Raw genomic sequence first — 17,226 nt, forward strand, 5'->3', positions numbered from 1 at the left:
GTGCCATTTACATTGTGACGTGTGTTCATGCCACATTCCTTTACCTTTTGACAGCACACACTTCATGTAGGGACTAGCAGCATTCCATATCACGCCATGTTTGTGTTTGTTATTTATACGTGAGGTCTTTCGAGGTTTTAGGCCTGATGGCAGCAGCTGAAACCAGAGATTCGTAACAGACATAAGAGGGCATGGCATGTGGTTTTTAAGCCCAGAAATATGCACTAAATAAACAAAATCACAGTTGAACAGAGTTAACTTGAAAACTAACACCCATTGTCAACACCAAACCGCACTTTCTGACCTGGTGTCACTGATCAGAAAACCTTGAAAGCGCAGAGTAGTGTTTGTGCATTGGTCCTCTTCATTGTGAGTGTCATATCTGAGGGTCGGGACAGATCCCTCTTTGTGATTATAAGCGTCTACCAGCCTCTTCTGTCCCATATGAACTCTGGTGCTGGGGCAAGTCTTGTGGAAAAACTGCTTTCTTCTGACTGGACCACGAGGAGCCACAAAGCCCAGCTCAACAATCGCCTCTTTGAGAATCCCACTGGAGAGGCAAATGAGCCGATCGCCACAGTCAGGGATTTTGGAATCTTGACCTCCTAAAATCAAAACTTTTGACAATGATGTTTCCTATCGGCCTGAGGCCTAAGGCAAATGCTTTGGCTTGATTCTATGATGCTTTGAAAAGTATTTGCATGACAGAGTATTGTGAAACTAGCTCTGCTTACATGACCTTAGTATCTGTTAGTACGTCTGCACTACTGCGCTATTCAATTCTAACTGGATGAGTTAATGGAAGGTTCCAAAGATAATAGGGACAATGCCACACCTCGTATGACGGCACGGAATGTGGGTGTGATTGTTTAATAAACGAGTTTCATCTGTTCTCCTGATTGTCTGCCTCATGTAGCACGTACCAGCTGAATGTCAAAGATGAATGTGAACTGGTGATCTATTACTGCACCTTCAATAAAGACTTTGTCAGGTAACTTAACAATTGTTCACTGAACCGATGTTGGTTTAGTCCAGAAACTATATTCTCTCCTCTTACTTAAATGAAAGACATGTGTTGGGTATGATTTTCTGATGACTATGAATACAAATAAATAATCAAATACAATGTCAACTTTTCCCTGTCTTGTATTGCTTATGGTCTGTAACGTGGCCTTTAAGTTGCATCAGAAATTGTATTGTTTTTAGTTTAATCCCTAAATATGACATATGTATATATATGTATATATGTCAATATACATATGTCATATTTAGGGATTAAACTAAATTGCCAGCATCATTTCCCTCGAGATTACTCAATAACTATTGCACAATTTTTAAATTCATGAAGATTTTTGATATACGTTTAGTTTCAGTCAATGTTAAGGAATATGTACTTATATATATTTAGCCTACTAATTGCAAATATAAGAGCAGAATAATCTCTCAAATAAAATGAAATTTTAGTATTGAGACAAAAGCGTATAATGTACGGTTTAAGTATTTTAATGTCTGTTTTGAATATATTTGAAAGGATGAAAAAAAAAGTAAAATTACGTAAAATAAGTAATTTGCGATTTATGCAATTTCTTTCTCGCCTGTAGGGGGTGCCCTCGCCCAAATGGCTTGTCGCTATGGCAACCCCTGTACACAAAGATGGCCGACAGGCATTAGGAACTTAGTTCCCTGAAGTTGTAGCTGCTTCTTTTAATAGTTTATTGTGTCTCGTTAACTCGCTGTATTCTAGACGTTAACTTTACGAGCTTCACTTCTTGCGCGTCCACCTTGCGAACGCTCAGCCGTGAAGCTAGTGACAGTTAGCTTCAGCTGTTAGCTTCCATGAGAGCTGCTGCGGAAGAACCGGGGAGACGACAGGTGACTCGACAGGTGACCCGTGTGTGAGCCGCCACAGACCCGCTTCAGGGGAATCACAGGTACGATAAACAGTGGCCCTTTTCCCTCTTAACTTCATGCTAACAGCTGCTAACATGATGCCCCCCCGGACGCACAGCCGGTCCCTCATCCAGCCCAGTAGCCGAGTGGCGAAGAGGGGACGTGGGAGGAAAGGGATGAGGGAACAAAGGTACCCGGAATATGCTGATGTCAGTTAACAATAAAGGCCCATTGTTTGCTAGGGTATTGACATCGTGAGTCACATTAAAAAAAACATGTAAGGGTTATAGTTGATGAAACACAAAATGTCCTTTGCCTCAGTGCAGACAACTGTTGTCCAGGAACCACAACAGGTACAGCTGGGGAACTACTTGTCCTTTGTTTTTTTTGTGAGTGTGTGGTAACTTATAACTGTAATTTGAATATCTAACAGTCCTTCTTTGTGAAATATATGATTGAGATTGAGTTAACCGTACATATGGATGAGTTTTTTTTTACTGTTGGTGTTTAATATCAGTCTGTTGTCGGTTTATATGTTGTATAATGGCTGTGTTTTCACTTATACCTCAAATCCACACAGCGTACATGACTGGGTATTATGGATCAACAGGAAGCCTCAGTGGTCATGAAGGTCAGCTGCAGGCAGATGCATGCCTGATAATGTTTCAGTCCTTATATTCCAGCATACATTCACACAAAAGGTCAATTTGGAAAATGTAGAAATAGTTGCTTTGCGGTTTTGAAGGGTTTTGTGCTAGCAGCTTGTCACCGTGCTCACCACTTCCTGTGAGACAGCCATAATGCTCTAGTGTTGCTGTGTTTGTGATGATGTGTTACTGTGTTTGTGCTCTTCCTGTCTTCAAGCTCAACTGATGATCACGTACCAGTCTTCCTGGCAAATCCTTTCGGTGGTGGTTTTCACTGACCACAGTGTGGGACATGTTAGTGAGGTGTGTCTCAGTGACCCTACACAACACAGTTTCAGTTCTAACACTGCTGATCAGCATCTTTTACTGTGACACGATGTCCAGTAACTCTCTCTATCCTGTCCTGCCTTAGACAACACTGGAGCTGAAAAATCTGACTTCCTCAAGCCATCATATCCGAGTCAACCCACCTACCACTCCTTACTTCTCTATTGGCCTAGGTGAGTGCTTCCTTATTGCTCTGGATAATACAGCCTTCTGGAGCCCTCCTCTCTGTGAGGAATTCATAGAATATATCAAGAATCAGTGATGGTATCAAAAAGGCATGCCAGAGTTTTCACCATAGACTGTAAATATAGATGGACAATGATTCTCCACTTCCTCCAGTCCAAAAAAAAGCTCCTACTCGTCCATTTACGCGACCATGTCAAACTTTTGTCATAAAGGCCTCAAGACATTTCAACAAGTCTCCATGACACACAAAAATGCTCTAACTTCAGTGCATGTCCCTTTAACTTCAGTGCATGTCCCTTTAACTGAATCCTGAATTAATGTGTCGTATGAAACGAGGTGTTTTCAATGTGTTTTTGACCTAAAAAGATGTAGGTGTATGTTATTATAGTGATAGCACCACCCCTTATGTCAAAAGAAAGTAAGCTGCATCAGGGCCCGAGATCGCAAATGCACCCTTACAGTGCTGTTTTGCAACCTTAGTAATTGATTGTGTCTTGTTTACTCATTTTATTTCAGACGTTAACATTACGAGCTTCACTTCTTGCGTGTCCGATCTGTGAACACTAAGTCGTTAAGCTAGTTACAGTTAGCTTAAGCCTTGGCCTCGATGGAAGCTGCTTTGGAAGAACCGGAGACGAGCCAACACCCAACAGTTGACACAGGTTTGAGCAGCCATAGACCCACCTCAGGAGAATCACAGGTACGGTGAACAGTGGCCTTTTCCCTCTTAACTTCATGCTAACAACTGCTAACATGAAGCTCCTTCATTATTGGAATTTCAGGATATTTCCCATATATTGGCAAACACTTTCAAGGACCTCTACACGCAAGGCATCTTTGGGACAGACTCTTTGAACGACCTCATCAAGAAAGAGAGTGATTGGAGCTGCTCCCATGACAAATATGTGGAGGAGCTGCAGCAGGTGACCTCACACTGCCATTACAACCATAATATTCAGAGTCAATGGATATACGATTAAAATTAGTTGTATGTGTTTTTTTTAATCACACAGCAGGCTAACTCTGAATACAGCCGTTGTATACAAGAGGCAGACATGTTGGAGAGTCACATAATTCATGCCAGAAATCAAGCAACAGCCATAGAAAGCCAGGAATACAAGAGACTAAATCCAGGGGGCATTTGTGATCAAGAGGGCATCTTTACAGGTCAGACAGTAAGGTTTTATTAATTGATGTGTTATATTTCTGCACAGTTATTTTGTTTATAATTGATAACAAAGATAAATATACTGGTACAATTTTGTATTTCAGTCCAATCAGCCTTTTCCTGGTGTGTAGACAGTGATCTCCTCGAAATGCACAACCTGATTTCCCCAAAGGACTACTTACCCACACAAAAACCACGAGTCAGACCACCACCACCAGGTACCCGACCCTCTCTTTTGGACCCATCTTAAAGTATTAATGATTCATGCTTTTTCACCTCAGTGTTTCTCTCATCCTGTTTCTTGTCAGTAAAATTGGATCCTGCTAAGTCCACCATCTCCTACGCCATGCACATGTCCAAGGAGCCACAGGATGATGGTTATACGCTCATTCCCAGTCCAGAAAAGACTGTGTTGAATAAATCCGACCTCAGCCTGATGTTTGAGTCCAGATTCGAAACACCAAGGGAGAATACTCCCAGTGAGGTGAGGAGTCAGCAGTCAATCAGTCGGACCTGAAAAGAGTAATACTTCAATAATTCAAGCAATAACAATTTATGAATATATACTGAGATTTTTCTCTAAAAGTGACTTACAAAAATAAAATGAAGACATTAAAATAGAGAAATAAACAGAATAGAATTAAACAATGGGAGGTAAAATCATAGGCATTAGAGGAAGTGAAAATTACATTATCAATAGGATTCCCTCTGAGTTCTAAGAATCCATGCAACAGAAAACTCTGATCTGGCAAGGCCAAGTTCCTCTGGGAAGGAGGGAGCTGTAGTTACATTACAAAGCATCATTCAATGATGCTCATAACATTCTGTGTGTTTCAGAGGCCGAATCAGTCCAAACCCAGCCCGAAGTGGAAGCCAAGTGCGAAAGAGAAGGCAGAGGTGAGGGATGTGCTCAAGAGGCTGAAAGATCGACACACCTTCCTTCGGAATCCTCACTTCCTTCCCCCGAACGCTCAGCATGGCGGCAGGTCCCTCATCCAGCCCAGTAGCAGAGTCGTGAAGAGAGAGGTCGGGAGTAAAGGGATGAGGGAACAAAGGTACCCGGAATGTGCTGATGATGATATCAGTTTACAGTAAATGCTCATTGTTTTGTTACAAGGCCAGAAATATAAAAAGACAGGGTATTTACATAGTGGGCCACATTGAAATCATGTGTGGGTTAGGGTTACACAAGTGCCCTTTGCCTCAGTGCAGACAACTGTCCATCTCATATTTTGCTTGTGTACACAAATGCTGTTGTTCACTACCAACAACAGGGACAGCTGCGGGACTACTTGTCCTTTGTATTGTGAGTGTGTGGTAACTCGGAGACTTTCATTTGACTGTTCATATGCATGGATGAGTTGATTTTTACTATACGTGTTTAAAGTCAGTTTGTTGTTGGTTAATATGTTGTGTCATGGCTGTGTTTTCATTTATACCTCAAATGCACGCAGTGGTTGCACGCCTCAGTAGTCATGAAGGTAGGTTGCAGGCAGATGCAGGCTTTGATAATGTTTCAGTCATTTAATTCCCGCATTCATTCAAACACAAGGTCAATTTGGAAAATGTAGAAATAGTGCCTTTGCGGTTTTGAAGGGTTTTGGGCCGGCAGCTTGTCACCGTGCTCACCACTTCCTGTGAGACAGCCAAAATGCTCATGTGTTGCTGTGTTTGTGCTCTTCCTGTCTTCAAGCTCAACTGATGATCCCGTTCCAGTCTTCCTGGCAAATCCTTCGGTGGTGCTTTTTACTGACTACAGCGTGGGACATGTTACTGAGGTGTGTCTCAGTGACCGTACACAACAGAGGGTTCAGTTCCAACACTGCTGATCAGCATCTTTTACTGTGACACGATGCCCAGTAACACTCTCTGTCCTGTCCTGACTTAGACAACACTGGAGCTGAAAAACTTGACTTCCTCGAGCCGTCATATCCGAGTCAACCCACCTACCACTCCTTACTTCTCTATTGGCCTGGGTGAGTGCTTGGTTATGGCTCTGAATGGATAATAAAGCCTTCTGGGTCCTCCTCTTTGTGAGTAGGTCATCAAATATAACAAGACTCAGTGATGGTATCATAAAGGAATGCTAGAGTTAGACATGGAGCAAAACGATTTGGGCGTTATTGTTGCATACATGTAAACACCAGCACCACCTGCTGTAACAAACACAGATGATAGGAAGATAAAATGCAAAGTTTATGTAGAGTTACACTGATTCATTGCAAGGAAAGAGAGATTTTCACATATGTTTTGACAGGGCGATTCCCTGGTGAGGGTGGTGTTGTTGCCCCCGGGATGAGCTGTAAGTACACGGTGCAGTTCACTCCAGACTCCTTGGCGGACTATGAGGACTTCATACTGGTGGAGAGCCATGTGGAGACCCTGCTGGTGGTGCCCATCGCCGCCAAGCGACCCCCTCCAATACTCACCTGTAGGTCTAATTGCTAGTTGCCAACCTAACCTGTTACAGTATGTTTGTTCATTGGTCGCTGGTAAGTTCATTTTGCCATAATTTGTTTATATATTTCCCCCTTATTATCATGTAGTACCAAGAATTCTGGATTGTGGCTACTGTCTGATTGGTGGAGTTAAATTTGTTGAGTTTCTTTGCCGGAACATTGGTCTCAGCGCCGGGACCTTCTGCGTCATCCCAAAGAACCAGTGGCCAGCCTCAAACCTAAGGGTAGAAATCAGACTCATAATAATTGTATTGGAAGCTTTTATTGTGAAAAGAAGAATTCTCATCTGTTTGACTGGTTCTCTTTTTTCATGTAGTCCGTGGCCAGAACATACTTTTCTGAGCAGCCACCCTTTGCAATCAGCCCATCTCTTTTTGTGCTGCAGCCTGGAGAGGCCACAGTCGTGGAGGTGAGAGGAGGAACTGTAAAAATGTATCTGCAATAATTCACAAACATGGTAAATTTTAATGGAATAAAATGTCATATAGTATCAGCTCTATCCATTTAGATTTGACGTATACTTGAGATACAGTGGGGCCAGTTTGAGTAAGATTGCCACTTTTGAGACACAAGTTTGCCTTCTTTGCAGCTCTGTGTGTTTCAGATTTGCACAGCATCGTGTATATGTGTGTTTGCAGGTGGTTTTCTTCCCCATCATTGCTGAGAAGAGCTGTCAGGTTTTCACAGTCGTCTGTGACAACTGCCAGGTGAAAGACATCTCTATCGAAGGTGAACCTCTTTGGAGTTTCTAAGAGCTGTAGCGATGATTTACTTCTCCATTTTAAGGTCAAGTAGGATAAATTGTGTTTGTTTTCCAGGTGAAGGTCAGATGATCGCTTTCGAGCTTGTGTCCGTGTCTGGGCAGAAGGAGCGTCTTGTAATCGGGGAAGGGCACGACCTCACTGCAGAGCACTTTGTCCGTTTCAGCTCATGCAACCCTCACTCCGTGAAGCATAAAAGAATCATCATTAGAAACAATGTGTAAGCTTCACACCTTGATAAATATTGAAATAGCTCAAAGAATATATTGTATTTTTATTTTTTTTCAATTGTAATGCCTCTCCTCAACAAATAAACACATCTGTGCCCTTTTAGGCCACAGTAGCAATCATATAGTTGAAGTGTCCCTGAATAAGAAGCTAAATAGTAAGTAACTCACTGACCCCGTGTAAAAAGGGATTTTTCATATCTCTCTCTCTCTCTCTCTCTCTCTCTCTCTCTCTCTCTCTCTCTCTCTCTCTCTCTCTCTCGATGAAGCCACGTGGAGCTGCCTTTCCACTGGCAGATCATGAAGCCCAACATCCACCCTCTGCTTCCAGGGGAAACCCCTCTGCCTTCCCATATCCAGTTCCACCTGGCCACAGATGATGCTTTCAGTGTCAGCCCTCTCACAGGCCTTCTGGCCCCCTGTCAGGACCAAGAGTTCCTGTTTACGTTCGGTCCCAAAGAGGTAGAAAAGACATATAAACCATTTCAGAATCAAAATAATCAGAGGGCTTTTATATCAATGCCGAGCGAATGGATTTTTATGTAACCTGTTTTCTGTCATGTATTTTTTTTATCTTTGTCAGTTGAAGGACTACCACAGTGTCTGTCACTTGGTCTTGAGAGATGTCCCACAGCTGCAACCACAGCCCAGTGAAAATAGGTAAAGTTCTTTACATGTGCAGTAGTAGAAGTCAACAAAAAGGGCACTCAGTAGAGCACATATATGAACACATCCCAGATCTGCTCCTTTCTCTGCATCGGTGTCGCAGTTTAATGGAATCTCTCTTGGCTTTCTTTTGACGTTATTAACAGCACACTTACTTTTCCTCGATCTATGCGTGGGTTTGTGTCTCTGTGTTTGTGTGTATGTGTGTGTGTGTGTGGGGGGGGGGGAAATCTAGTATCCTCCAGCCTGTGCGCACTGGCTCCAAGGTGAACGATGTCATCGTCATGGAGATAGAAGTCAAGGGTTCAACGGAGCCGTACCAGGTCCTGCTTGATCCCTACGCTGTGGTGATACCTGGAGAGATTTTTATTTGCACCACCACCCAGAGGCCGTTTAAGGTAGTTCAAATCACGGTCACATGTCTGATTTCTGTATCTATTCTCTGTTCAAATTGTGATGAATAATGTTTTCATTGTATTGCGTGTTTCAGTTGTGGAACCACAGCAAGACCTTCATCTGTTTTCAGTGGGAAAGGATGAACAGTGGCAGCCACATAATAGAAGTAGAGCCCTCTACTGGCCGAATAGGTGTGTCACGTGATACGATGTAAAATGATAGAGAAATATTCCCTTTCAATGCACATTGTAATCTCTAAACAACATTTCATATTGTTTGATTTATTCTTTTATTGACGGATTTTTGCACAGAGCAGAACGAGTGCTTTGATTTGGATTTAATTGTGACTGGAGGGAAACCGGAGAGGGTCGTGACTAGTCTGGTTTGCCACATAGAGCACCGACATGAGCCCATCACACTGCCTGTGGAAGTCTCCTTCAAGGTAAGAGTAAACCTTAACACCTTCATCAAATGACTGTACTTCAGGTTTCACAATAAGAGTTTGTTTGTCTATGAACTTTGACCTCTCTATGCTCATCGTTTGATTTTGTATAGGGTCCCACAGTGACCGTGGGTGTGCCCAGTGTGGACTTTGGGCTCATGAGGCTCGGGGAGCAGACGCAGACCAGCCTCCTCCTCACCAACACCACCCAGATTGAGGCCTCCTGGACTATCAGGGGAAGTCAACATGACCATCAAGACACACAGGTACAATCAGCACACGTACAATTCCAAATTATCCTTGGGCAAGACACTAAACTCCAAATTGCCTCTGATTCTTAGATGCTAATGGAGCCATGCAGTGGTGTGCTGCCCCCCCTGGCCTCTTGCAGTGTGGACGTGATCTTCAAGCCACGTTTCTGTCAGCAGTTTGAAACAGAGTTGGAGCTGGGGGTGGAAAATGGAACCGGATGGTGAGGATGCACAATGAAAACTTTCAGACCTCCTCCTTAAGATCTATCGTAAGGAGCACATTGATTTGTCCATAGCTGACCGATGTATTTCGGAGCATCTTGAAGAATTTGTGCTGGGGGATGCAGCCTTCGTGCATTGCAGAGCATTAATTATGTTATTACTCAGTGGCAGTGATCTGTTGTTAACAAGTTACACCACCTGTGTGTTGCAGTCACCTGTCAGTGCGAGCAGATGTGCAGTCTCCTCAGGTGTGTCTGTTAAACTGTGAGCTGCTCCTCTCGGAACTCTATGTTGGAGTTCCTGCCAAGGCCGCTGTCACTCTCTTCAACCAGACCCTGCTGCCTGCAGACTTTCAATGGAAGGTATGCTGCACCACTTTTTAATTGCTTATATCTCCACGTACAATACGAAGAATAGTAATAATAACTTATTTGTATTTAACTATTTTTGTACCACTTATCTAAACAAGGTGCTTCACAAAATCCATGGCAAAAAAATGTATGACTAAAAATAAAAATTATTCAATTACATTTTAAGTGCCAAATCATAACAATCTAAGGTAGGGACCTTAAACTTTATAGAGAAACACAACAGTTCCCACAATGAGCAAGCACTTTGTCAAGACAAGAGAACTTCCCTCATTAACTGGAATAAACCTCAGTTAGTGTTTTGGGAGTAGAAAACTATATATTTTATCTGCTAATGATTTCCAAGATGTTGTTATCAAACCCTGTTAAAAAGAAATATAATGGAAGCTTGATATGCTGCTGTTAAACCATAAACTGTATAATAAATACCTCTAAAAACTATCTGTTGATATCTGCTTGTCATTTTCTCCATCAGGCTCAGCTGCAGGGCAAACAGGCTTCACTGTGTTCAGCCTCTTTTGACCCCTCCTCTGGTTCTCTGGGACCCAATGCCAGCGTAGAGGTCACCGTGACTTTTACCTCTCACACAGACGTAAGTACCAGTTGCAGAGCACAAGCTGTCACCACAACTGAAGCTTTAACAACAAATAGAGAGAAGGCTGCAGTGTTTGCTCCGCTGTCACAGACTCTTATTCTCAGTGTTTTGATATGTGGTGTTTTATCCTCCTGCAGCTGGAGCTGACTGAGATGGCTGCTCTCTGTGAGGTCCAGGGGATGAACTCTTATCTTGTTCTTGTCATCTCGGCTTCCAATATCAAGGAACTCAGCGTGATATACTCGCTGCCAAGTGTCGGGTAGCTACATTTTCTTAAAAGCTTCCACCCAACCATCCAGCAGATGAAGCAGCTTAGTGTATTAAGTGTTTAGCAAGTCAAACGCACAGACTGATCATTAGCACTCAAAATATGATCCCCTGGTCTTTGCTTTCAGCTCCAACCCGGATGATAAAAGCCCCTCGACATTGCTCGACTTCGGAGTCGATGTTGTTTGTAAGAGACCTGTAACGAAGCAGTTGCTGATGACCAATCAAACTGCCATCCCCGCTCCTTTCACCATAGAGCCTGAGTATTTCAGCTGCCATGCCTCCAAGCCAAATAACCAGCAAGAGAAAAGGTATGGCAGGTAACACTCTGACATAAATAATGCATCAAAGTGTGACTGTGCTGTCAATGTGACACAGGCTGCATCTTAATTGCAGATTCGCATATGTTAAGAAGCCGCTTCACTCCATTCAAGCTAAAATCATGGAGGAAAAAGCACATGAGGGTAAGATTTCACTTTTTATTCTTCTTGTTCTTTAATACTTTGAGAATGAAGCAATAAGGAGTTATGATTATTTGTTTTTATTTGTCCATCGTCAGAATTTGTTAGCAGCCTGCTGGCTCATGGGAAAGGTGCGGCGTTCTTTGTGCTGCCGAACACAGGCACGCTGGGACCGTTTGAGACCCTGACTGTGGATGTGACAGCCTACACTGACATGTGGGGAGAATACAGAGACAATCTCATATGCAAAGTATGATGAGTTCTTAGTAGTCGCACATATTCTCGAATTTTGATGTGCACTGGTAAACATTGTTCAAATCGTATTTTCCTCCTGCAGGTGGGGGAACTTGACACCACGCTCATTCAAATACAAATGGCAGTGACTGGATGTCCACTCTACTTCCAGATTACAGGCCCGCTAGCAGAAGACCAAAACCAAGGGCCGATCATACAGTCCGTTACACTGTCTTCTTATTGAGCATATTAGACGACGACTTCAAATCATTTAAGCAACGTGAAATATATTTTATGTTTTGCTTCGTCAGGTTTGGAATGCATGTATCTGGAGGGGACACAGTCTCACGCTCTCTTCGCATCAACAATCCCACCATGCATAGTAAGTATAATAATATTAATATATAAAAACATCCTGGTTAAGAGGAAAGGCCCATATATCCTGTCATTTGGGTTTACAGCAGTTATTCATCCATTATCTATACCACTTTTTCTCTGAGGGTGGACAGGGGGGCTCCAGATAAACTGCAATCATAGTTATAATATTTCCTGTTTTTGGAGATATGTGTTGCCTTTTAACATAAAATTGTTTTTTCTTATTTGCTTTTAGCAGAGAGAATAAATGATCAATAGAAGGATAATAAAATGATTTAGCAACTTTGAATGTCATAGTGTGTTGCCTGTTGAAGTCATTTTTCATGGCTGGTAAACAATTCTCTTCTGTCAGTGTAGAAAGCTTGTGTATTTTACTACCTTGGCTTTTGGGCTTAATAAAGTTATCTAAACTAAATCCTTATTTTGTGTCAGACATTCGCATGGACTGGGAGACGTACAACATTGATCAGAACGACCACAGACTGGTGGATGTTGTGGTGAAGTGCGGACCTGCCTTCCCAATCAAAGATGCTGATGGCAATGAGGTGTTAAGCGGAGCCTTGAGACTTTCTGATGGAAACATTCGAACAGGCCGGGAAAGGATTCGCCCTCCAGGCTCTGATGGATCGAGCTCCTCCCTCCAGAGCCAGACTGTGAGCACATTTAAGACCTCACAGCTAACAAGATTTTTACGATTTGACCTCTGGGAAATTGTTATTGCTACAATACCAGTAATTAGTCTGCTTTATTCTTTTACTGGCTCAAATTCTCTGATGATTTTCAGGACACGGACGAGGAGGAGATGTGTGACGAAAATGAAGCCTCTCTTTATCCCTTTCCTGCGAATGAAAAACTCTTCACTGTCCACATCCGCCCTCACATGGGCAACCTCTCCGATTATCCCTACTGCATCACGCCTCAGCAAATCGTATGTTCGTTAGATTGTGTCGACATTTATTTATTTGACACCTGAAACAGAACAATAATGACGTGTTTTCGTCTTGTGGTGCATTCAAAGTTGATTCCAGCAAAGGGCAGCGGCACATTCCACGTATCTTTCACTCCTTTGACTCTTTCTGGTTCTGCTCTTGAGTCGAGATGTGTGGGCTTAGCTCTGGGCTTCATGAGTCTAGACTCAAAGGTAACATGCTTGATACAAACGCTGTATGAAATTAAAACCTGGAAAAGGCAAAAGGAGGAAAATGATGCTTCCAAACTCCTTTATTGTGTTGTGTGTGTGTCCACAGATGGCTACCTGTGTCCCGGGTAAAGTTGAAAGAGCTCAGGGTTTGGATTTGGAGCCTCTCAGGCTGGATCTTCTAGCAGGCGTTAATCCTGCAGTGTGAGCAATTACAAGCACAATATTTATGTTCCCCAAACCCCAGATGCATCCCACTCAATTTATGCTCCCTAAATAAAGTAAATCAGCTCAGCTTAGGCAAAAAAGCAGCTCAGAGGTGGTCCGATTAAGTTGCATATCTTCCTCTTGGCTCCCTTTCGCTGCAGGCTGGTGGTGGAGATGGAGAAAGAGGATGGGGTACTGCAGTTTCATGCCTCCACAGGTGATTTACAGAGGGCACCATCGGAGAGAGAGGTCAGTCGACAACACTCATTAACTGTGCTCTGACACTCGAGGTTCACACAAGAGGTATAAGTCCCAGGGGGTTTTCAGTATTCCTGATTTCTGCATTGATTTGTCCCACAGCTGATAGTGCAGGAATTTGATATCACAAAGAGCCTCCAGCTGAAAAACACCTTGAAGATGCCACTTCACTTCAGGCTGGGAACTCAGCCTCCGTTCACAGTGCTCAGACCTCAGCCTCGCATGAGGACCAGCAGCTCCAGCAACTCGCCGACTGGTGACAGAGATTCTCTGGTGCTGCAACCACAAAAAAGCATGCAGGTGCGATGGGGGAAATTAACAGAGGTGCTCATGGCCTGAGTGGAATAGAGATGGCGGTGTTTTGTGATGTTTTGTCTGTGGATTTTAGGTGAAAGTGGCGTTCCACTGCTCCCGGTGTCTTCTGGACCATGTGGACCAGGCAGATGAGGACGTCCCTCCTGGGGTGACATTGATCCACGATGCCAATGGGCCGAGGAAGCTGAGGTTCCAGCAAAATCTCCTGATTCACTTCAGCAACAACAGCCTGCAGGTCAAACTTTGTAGTGAATCTTGAAGAGAATTAGGATAAAATGGGATTAAACTTTATCGATCACATCGACAAAATCAGCAGCTGATGTTACAGTTACAGCAGCTGATAGTCAAAATGATGTAGACAAAAGAGCAAGTAAAAGTAGAAATTAATGAAATAATACCGTGTATTCATTTGGAGATAACTGTATGATATTTCCTCTCTGCTCTGATCAGACCGTCCCTCTCTGTGCATTTCTGGATCTTTCTGCTCTGCAGCTGTCCACCCAGAGCATCAACTTTGGGTTCTGCTATGTGGGCCAGATGCAGACAAGGGAAATTCACCTATACTCTTGTGGAGCTCACACATATTGGAAATCAGTTATAGGTAAGCACCGAACAGTAAGCTTCTACATTGGCTCTGGGGTTTGTTTGAGCCCAGCAGGCGATTTAAAGACGTTTTTCACACCCAGTGTATAACTAAAGCCTAATAAGGCCTAGCTGTCAATTATATGACTATTGAACAAAATGGAGAGACACCTATAATAATCACTGTAGGATTCACTTTCTACTGAAATCTGGTAAAAAGTCAATTATATTGATACCAACTGCCACACTGGGAATTGTCTGATGTTTGTATATCTATGATGTAACACAAACATTCAGAATTTTTTACCTATTTGTTGTAACCTGCATGTGAAGTCTGTGAGTTTCACTGAATGTGTGTGTCTGTGTGTAGAGTCAGATGAGGAGGAGTTGTGTGTGTTCAGAGTGACACCAGACTTTGGGCTTCTCAGGCCCAAGGAATATGTCAGCAGCTGCAGGGAGTGTCTCCAGATCAGCTTCACTCCCAGGTAACAAACAAACACTATTACATTACTATGTTGACACAGTGATTATTCTAGAATACAAGATGTCTTCTCTTTGTTGTCTGTTGTAGTGAGGCCAGAGAGTTCAGAGCCACAGTGCTGATCCAGTCTCCACTGTTGAAGACCCCCCTCACGCTGCAGCTCCAGGGCACAGGGTCCTTTGATGAAGCATACTGGTCAAACTAGATGTTCCTGTCACCCAATCACAACCTGTTCTTCTGATCAATTAATTTATTGTCGTTTTCTAAGAAAAGTAAAAGAAATGTGAAACAAATTCAAGTCTCCATCCCTTGATTATACGTTGGTTATTTTCATGACCAGTAAATGATTATTACCATTCCTCTATCCAGATGTTAGGAATATATAGGAAGAACCTTGAAATGTAGAGACTTAATATACAGTTGACCTTATATACAGTCAGTGGACAGGACAAGAGCTGGACTGAATTGCTGTGACTAAAATGTGTATCTTTATGCATCACAAGACAATTAATCACCTTCTATTTAATATATATGTATATAGATATTAGATATTTAATGACATTTTCTTGACATAGTCGATATTTCATTAAGTGATGTTAAAAATCGGGACTTCTAGTCTACCGCTTCCATCCAGAAATCGAAGTCATCTCCAGATCGTGTTCCAGTCCCGGTATCACATCACATGGACGCCATGTGATGTGCCCTAGAGACAGTTTTCAGAGCAGGACACTACAGGAGATGAAGTGTGTTTAATCATTGATGCAGCAAGCGTTTTTATTGGAGGGTTTTCATCAAATGAGCCTTGTATTTTTCCAAGAACTTAGCTGCTGTTCCTGTAACTATTAACAAAACGCCCTCTGCCTCTGCCATCACCAGACAGGCAGTGGAGAGGACGACCCTGAGCTATGGCCCCTCTATTCCCAGTGGAGAATCCCAGCTTTGCCCACAGTTCGACAGGAAATTCATCATTTACTGTTAATACAAAATCAATCCCCCAGTATTTTCCGTTTTTCCTGCAGCGCTCAACGGACTGCCGAATGCCTCATCGATTTCCAACAAGTCAATACCACAGTTTACAGTGAAGACAGGATTGACTTTTCAGAAAGCTCCTTTGGGCAAAGATGAAAAAGAAAAAGCATGTGATGTAGAACAGACCCTCGGGAAAGAGGATTGACACACAAAAAAAACAACTCAATTGCAGTTGTGCAACAAACCAGCACCTGTCACCTGTCCAGGGTTCAACATGACTGAATCTATGTTCTTTATTATAACAGTTAAATGGCTGAAATTACCATCAACACCTTTCTTTGTCATTTCATGTCTGTAATCTATGAATATGCTTAAATGGCCCAAACAATGATGAAGGAAGTGCAGAAAAAACTGACAAAACTCATCACTCTTATTGTGAAGAGCAGTTTGATTGGTTTGACAACAAAGACATCCTGCTCTTCTGACATGATGCTGCAATAACCACAACACACCATTGCCTATGATGCTCGTCTCCAGCTCAGAAGTACAGACATCTACAAGCTAGTGAATCCACAGGGAGGGTTGCAAATGTCCAATTGATATTCATTGCCCTCAAAACGTCTTACACAGACGAGGGCATGTGTGATCACAGTAAAACCGAGCAGTGTGGACTAGTCGTCTGCAGAGATGCATGCTGGGACCAAGGTCAGCAGAGCGTTTGTTATTCTGAAAGTCGGGTCTGATGCGCTGAGAAGAGGAGACAGGACCACCTGAGACTTTGTTGTTACTGCACAATATTGACAATTTTAGTTCATTGACCGTCTCCCATCTCTGACATATGATACTGTGGCACTTTGTTGTGCCGGTTGATTTAACACAACATAATCCTGGGGTGACTGGGGCCTCCAGATGTTCCAGATGTGTAACCCTCAGGCAAGGACCAAGTTTGTGCTGACTCCTTCAGGCCCTGGGAATAGATTAAATGTTCTCTTTGCTCGTTTTGAGTTGATAAGAGTCATGAACCGAGAGGAGCTCCTGTCTGTCGACTAATGAGAACTGATCATCATGCGCTGCACATACAGCCGCCGGACACAAAATGCTAAATGAATGCGTCTGAGCAGAACTTGTGACTTATAACAGCTGAGGGAGTTTCAAAAGGTGATAATCCAGAGTCTGCCAGCGCTAATACTGTCTCTGCACTCTTCAACTGATTGAAGTCTGCAGCTTGTCAGTGGTGATGGAACTTCACAAAGCATTGAACTACAGACGGGTTCATCACTTTGTTTGGGTCCCCTGGAAACATTTCCGTTGTCGTTTTCAGAATTTCCAGCACG

At 43.0% G+C, this 17,226-nt stretch overlaps 1 protein-coding gene across 1 annotated transcript; it reads left to right on the forward strand.

Moving 5' to 3' along the window:
* Positions 1-3,606: 3,606 nt before the first annotated feature.
* On the forward strand, positions 3,607-15,339 carry dlec1 (DLEC1 cilia and flagella associated protein). Its single transcript, XM_062379039.1, has 38 exons — positions 3,607-3,750; positions 3,833-3,973; positions 4,067-4,217; positions 4,323-4,436; positions 4,527-4,702; positions 5,056-5,273; positions 5,912-5,996; positions 6,107-6,194; positions 6,476-6,649; positions 6,765-6,901; positions 6,994-7,086; positions 7,316-7,406; positions 7,496-7,658; positions 7,935-8,127; positions 8,249-8,325; positions 8,567-8,729; positions 8,822-8,918; positions 9,039-9,169; positions 9,283-9,435; positions 9,511-9,641; positions 9,854-10,004; positions 10,486-10,602; positions 10,743-10,864; positions 11,001-11,183; positions 11,269-11,336; positions 11,432-11,583; positions 11,671-11,786; positions 11,879-11,949; positions 12,375-12,595; positions 12,727-12,870; positions 12,961-13,083; positions 13,190-13,284; positions 13,449-13,536; positions 13,648-13,845; positions 13,934-14,095; positions 14,311-14,461; positions 14,813-14,927; positions 15,014-15,339. Exons 1-38 carry the CDS (start codon positions 3,658-3,660, stop codon positions 15,126-15,128), a joined length of 5,061 nt encoding a protein of 1,686 aa, XP_062235023.1. The 5' UTR covers positions 3,607-3,657; the 3' UTR covers positions 15,129-15,339.
* The last annotated feature ends 1,887 nt before the right edge of the window (positions 15,340-17,226 follow it).

Source organism: Platichthys flesus, chromosome 21 (genome assembly GCF_949316205.1).
Source record: "Platichthys flesus chromosome 21, fPlaFle2.1, whole genome shotgun sequence".
Lineage (NCBI taxonomy): Eukaryota > Metazoa > Chordata > Actinopteri > Pleuronectiformes > Pleuronectidae > Platichthys > Platichthys flesus.

What these genes read in the sequence shown, in the direction of transcription:
- dlec1 (XM_062379039.1), top strand. Translation starts at nt 3,658, where the DNA reads ATGGAAGCTGCTTTGGAAGAACCGGAGACGAGCCAACACCCAACAGTT. An exon ending in GCATCACGCCTCAGCAAATC is followed by an intron (nt 12,871 to 12,960) that starts GTATGTTCGTTA and finishes GTGCATTCAAAG; the next exon opens with TTGATTCCAGCAAAGGGCAG. An exon ending in CAGATCAGCTTCACTCCCAG is followed by an intron (nt 14,928 to 15,013) that starts GTAACAAACAAA and finishes TGTCTGTTGTAG; the next exon opens with TGAGGCCAGAGAGTTCAGAG.